This window comes from Populus alba, chromosome 1 (genome assembly GCF_005239225.2).
Source record: "Populus alba chromosome 1, ASM523922v2, whole genome shotgun sequence".
NCBI classification, from domain to species: domain Eukaryota; kingdom Viridiplantae; phylum Streptophyta; class Magnoliopsida; order Malpighiales; family Salicaceae; genus Populus; species Populus alba.
The window spans coordinates 39,168,078-39,173,150 of record NC_133284.1 but is presented as its reverse complement, the minus strand read 5'-3'; the positions used below and the strand labels follow the sequence as shown (position 1 = coordinate 39,173,150).

Sequence of the window (5,073 nt, the reverse complement as noted above, 5' to 3'; positions counted from 1 at the left end):
TTAAACACAGCTGTAACGGTAGCGTAGATTCAGCATAAACGTTTGAACATTCCTTAAATAGACTCTCTGTCATTGTAAATATAAGGAACCGTTCTCATCTATTCAAATCAGCTATTGAAGCATTGTCTGTAATCTTTTTCTTTAATATTAACGTGCAATCGATCAAGAAACATAAAAACAGAACAAGAACTAATGTTCAAGTTTCATAAATAAAGCGTTACAAAATCCATTGTCCAGTAAAGAAACCGGTATCGCAAGGCTCTTCTTAGCCTATAGTCTCTGCAGGCTCTACCCTCAGCTCTTTAAGCCAGTGTCTTGAACAGAACATGAGACGAATTGGACGAAGTTTACTTCAAGGACGAAGTTTTTCACGGCCCTCGGTACCTGCGAAAACAGAGACAACCTTGAGGCTGATCATGAGGGATCATACCTCCACCCATGGACGTGTCAATTGCCTCTAACATGAAAACAACCACCTCCATCTCCGGCCGTCTGTCTGGATTAGCATCCCAGCATCTCTTCATTATATTCGCAAGAGAGCTCGGGCAGCAACGAGGAATTTCTGGCCTCAGATTCTGTTATAATAGTAGTGATTGTTAAAATTATTATGAACACTGTATTATTATTGCTTCCAATAACTGGTAAAAAAAAAATACTAGGCATCTGGAAAGACAGAGAGAGGGGGTAAAGGGGATATTTTACCAGATTAAAAGAAAGAGAAAAGGGTGGTAATTTGACATAAAAGCTTTGGTTGTGAGGTGAGCTAGATAAAAACAGCCAAAAGGCCTGGATGTTGGTTTCTATGCTAGTAGGTGATGTTTTCAAATTTTGCAGAAAACCAGGTACTGCCATTACCACATATTTTTCTGTAAAAGAAAGAAAAAACATTTAAAACACTTCATCTACCTGTCGCACAACAGCAGATGTCACTTCTGAGAAGCTAAGATCGGGATATGGCATGTCACAGCAGTATATCTCCCACAGGCAGATACCAAAACTGTAGACATCACACTTTCTGTTGTACGGACTGCCATTGAGAACCTGCCCGATCACAATACTTGGATGATAGATAGGATAAAAATGTTATCAAAACTGAAATGAATGCTTGGAAATTTGACGAGTAACTTGAGGAGTTGCGATTCACTGACAATCAACCATTAGAATATGTGGAGCATGCAATTAAAACTAAAAGATATTACTGTTCTTCATGACTCAAAGACTGTTGTTTCATTGATAAAGCACCTTAATATTCAAGGCTCGGAAAAGCAGAGGCTTGTATGCCTTGTAAATTTATACCTCTGGTGCCATGTACCCAAGCGTTCCAGTCTCGCCGGTCATGTCATGAGGATTTGATGCCTCGATGCGAGCAACCCCAAAGTCAGCTAATTTCACTGTACGTGTCTTGTCCAGAAGCATATTTTCAGTTTTGACATCTCTGTGGACAATCTTCTTAGAATGGAGATAGCTCAACCTGTAAGTAATTCCAAATGGCAGCTTCAATAACTTCACATTGCATGGTTTGCTACAATATCAAAGACTGAAAGCATCCAAAATGTAAGCTTTCAATCCACATGATTTGAAAGTCAAAATAAACACAGATGGACGTGAGTATCTGACCCTCTTGCAAGATCTAGTGCCAACTGAACAACCACTTTAAAAGCAAGCTTCCTTCTCCTATTCTTTATGAGGTAAGATTTCAAAGCACCCCCAGGGCAATACTCGACAACAACACAGCAAATGTTACTTGGCATGCCAATGTGACCATTCTCTGTTTGTATGTTTAACTCTGAGGAGCCAATTGTAGCCCCAATAAACTGCAGAAGGGATTTGGCTTGATTCAAAGCAAGAAGATATGAACATGAGCTAAACACTGAAACCTCCATATCGAAGATGTTAACAATATACTTGAAGAAAGTACAAATTGAAATGCTCCGGAAAAACTATGTTCGAAAACATTAAGCTATAAACATATTGAATACATTAAGAAATGTCAGAAATAAAAATAAAAATTAACAACAACGTCAACCACTATTGTCACTACATCTCCAACATTCTCTCGTTAGCATATCATATTTATACGTTTTATCCAATTCTCCATTAAAATTTGCTATCAAGTAACCAAACGAGGGACGCATTAGAAAGGATATCACCTTATTGATTTAAATCTTAAAATTATAGAACAAAGAAAGGTTGCATGTTTTCAAACTTTCTGTTAGGTTTGTATTATCTTGAGAAAGAGGAGAACGTCATACATGAAATGAAATCGTACCTTAGTCACGTTAGGATGATCAAGCTTGTGCCAAACGACAACTTCTTGTGTAAAAGCAGCTCTCAGAGAAGCTACCTCGGCCTCTGATCGGTGTCCTTCCTCCCCCCAATCAAGAAGTTTAACTGGGCCAGAGGAAGAATAAAACACTTAACATACTAACTATTAATTTAGGAATATAGCTCATGACTGGAGTTGTCACAGCCTCTTATGCAAGGCAGCTTTTTCTTATTTTTTTTCTTATTTTTTATCTCACAATTTAATTTACATGAGAAAATAGAGGGAAATAATAAGTAAATAGATAAATTAGTAGGCAGCAGTTTGCCTGATAGCTGGGCAAGGATTTTCTTTGGTGTTTAGGTGGAACATGCACGTGGCGGCTTTATAACTAAGCTCTATCACTTGAGTTGTTCGATGTTGTATTTCTCTTCCACGTAAACATGAAATCTATTATTGAAATTATTTATGAATTCTGTTTTTTATACAAGAGAGGGAAAAATATATACCGAGTAATCTCAAACTTTTTTTTTTTTAATTTCCCGAGAGTAAAGTAAAAGAAGACAACAAAATAATTAAATAATAATAAGTTTGGACACATGAAAGTTAAAGATAAACAGAAGAAAAGGCAATATTTTGTGCAGCAGCCAACTGCCAACTCATACAATCTCGTGAAATCACGGATTTTTGCAAACATGGATCTACAAGGATCCAGGATGATTAAGAGGTACACGCAAGTTGGAGAAAGCAAAACACTTTTCCTCGGCAAACTGCTGGTTTTAAACACAAAGGATGAGATGGTTAATACAAATTAATGGTCTGAATCTGCCATCTTTACGAAGCTTTCCTCAGCAAACCAAGCAGGGAATTCCTAATAATCAACATTTATGCATATTATTTGCTAGAATTCCTTATCGTAAACTTGATAAAAAATATATAATTTTCTGTAATGGAGCCAGAGAACACCCCCTCCCTAGCTTCTAACAGCAACTGCATACCAAATTAGAGCAAGATACATAGAGGACACTAATTTCGCAAACGCAGATAGCTAGTTTCTTGTGTTAATCAACCTACATACATTGGAAATTATATCAATGCACCGGAGGAGGAGGATCGGTAAGACATTTGAAGGTATAAAAAAGGGAATGCATATATATAGATATACGTACCGGCAACATCCTGGCCATCATAAATGCCACGGTGAACGGTGCCAAAGGTGCCACGAGCTATGACACTTTTGATGGTGAGCTTGGAGGGGTCAATCTCCCATTCATGCCTAGTAGTTATGGTTGTACTGTTATTATTCTGGGTGAGTCTTTGCGTTTCTCCTTCTCCTTCGCCTTGATCTCCATCGTTCTTGCTTTTGTTCTTTTCCATCGTCCATGCTCTACTTAAATGCCTTTGCAGTTGTTCGTCCAAGCTCTTGAGATCTATTTGATCTGCTCTCACATACCCATCACCACTTTCACTCTTTTGATCCTTCATCTCTCTTTCTTTCTTCTACTTCTAATATCAGATAGACCACAAGAAATCTTCGATGAGTTATTGAGGAGTGTGCAAACTGGGTCAGAGACAACACGTAACTACTGCCTTTGAACCAGCGTGGGTTTTGGTTTATTATATATCGAGTGTGGTGGTGTCGTTTTACTTTGTTTCTTATCTCAATCTTTAAGCTATACTTGTTCTCGTGACGATGATGATATACCCGTATGGAGCCGTAGCCTAAATAGAGTTTGGTTAATTTTTTTGTTATTTTTAATTTTTTTAATGTATTGATGCTAAAAATAAATTTTTTAAAAATAAAAATTATTATTTTAAGATATTTTTGAGCGATAAATACTTTAAAAACAACCGCTATCATAATATTGTTGTTGTGATTATGGCATACTGATGAGTGACTGAAGACTAAACTAGCATTACCATTGTAGCTTTAGCCACCGTTTGTTTTTACAGTGCAAAAATACTTTTGAAAAATTTAATTTTTTTAACTTGAAATTTTTTGTTTTGTGTTTTTAAATAGTTTTAATGTGTTGATGTCAAAAATAAATTTTTAAAAATAAAAAAAAATATTATTTTGATATATTTTCAAGTGAAAATCACTTTAAAAAACAATTGCTACCATAATGTCAAATGCTACCATAATGCCAAATGGACTATTACTAGTGTCCCAGGTCCGATTCTCACTTAAGAGCGTGTTTGAAATTATGGTTGAGATTGTTTTTTAAAATGTTTTTTACTTTGAAATATACAAAAATAATATTTATTTTATTTTATAAAATTTATTTTTTGACATTAGCACATTAAAACTAACCAAAACATAAAAAATAATAATTTAAAACTAAAAAATTTTAATTTTTTTTCAAAAACACAATCCAATCACAATCTCAAACATTGTTTAGCTGTCTACTACAATTGCAATAAGTCAAATCATTAAAGTAACTAATGAAAATATGTTTTAAGAGCTAGTTTACCAAACCAAGCATAAATATTTGTTTGGTAAATGATTTAAACTATTTTTTAAAAAACTTTTCACTTGAAAAAAATTAAAATTTTTATGTATTTTTCAATAATTTTGATTTGTTAATATTAAAAAAGTATTATTTTAATATATTTTTAATTAAAAAAAACTTATACAAAAATATCATATATTATATTACCAATTTACGCGCTAAAATCTTTAAGTTTCTTCTTACATAATATGTAATAGAACCCTACGATGCCTTTTTCTATAAGTTCAATTTCAATGTCATTGTCCTTCAATTGATGACATGATGGTACATATGCTTTACATTTATTTACTCTTATAAGTA

The 5,073-nt window shown here is 34.4% G+C and overlaps 1 protein-coding gene across 1 annotated transcript; it reads right to left on the bottom strand.

Moving 5' to 3' along the window:
- LOC118036915 (serine/threonine-protein kinase 54) lies at positions 1 to 3,916 on the bottom strand. Its single transcript, XM_035042777.2, has 6 exons — positions 3,433 to 3,916; positions 2,270 to 2,391; positions 1,618 to 1,814; positions 1,297 to 1,471; positions 907 to 1,041; positions 1 to 575 (listed from the first exon to the last, which is right to left on the bottom strand). The coding sequence occupies exons 1-6, from the start codon at positions 3,746 to 3,748 to the stop codon at positions 369 to 371; spliced, it is 1,152 nt and encodes a 383-aa protein (XP_034898668.1). The 5' UTR covers positions 3,749 to 3,916; the 3' UTR covers positions 1 to 368.
- Between the last annotated feature and the right edge of the window lie 1,157 nt (positions 3,917 to 5,073).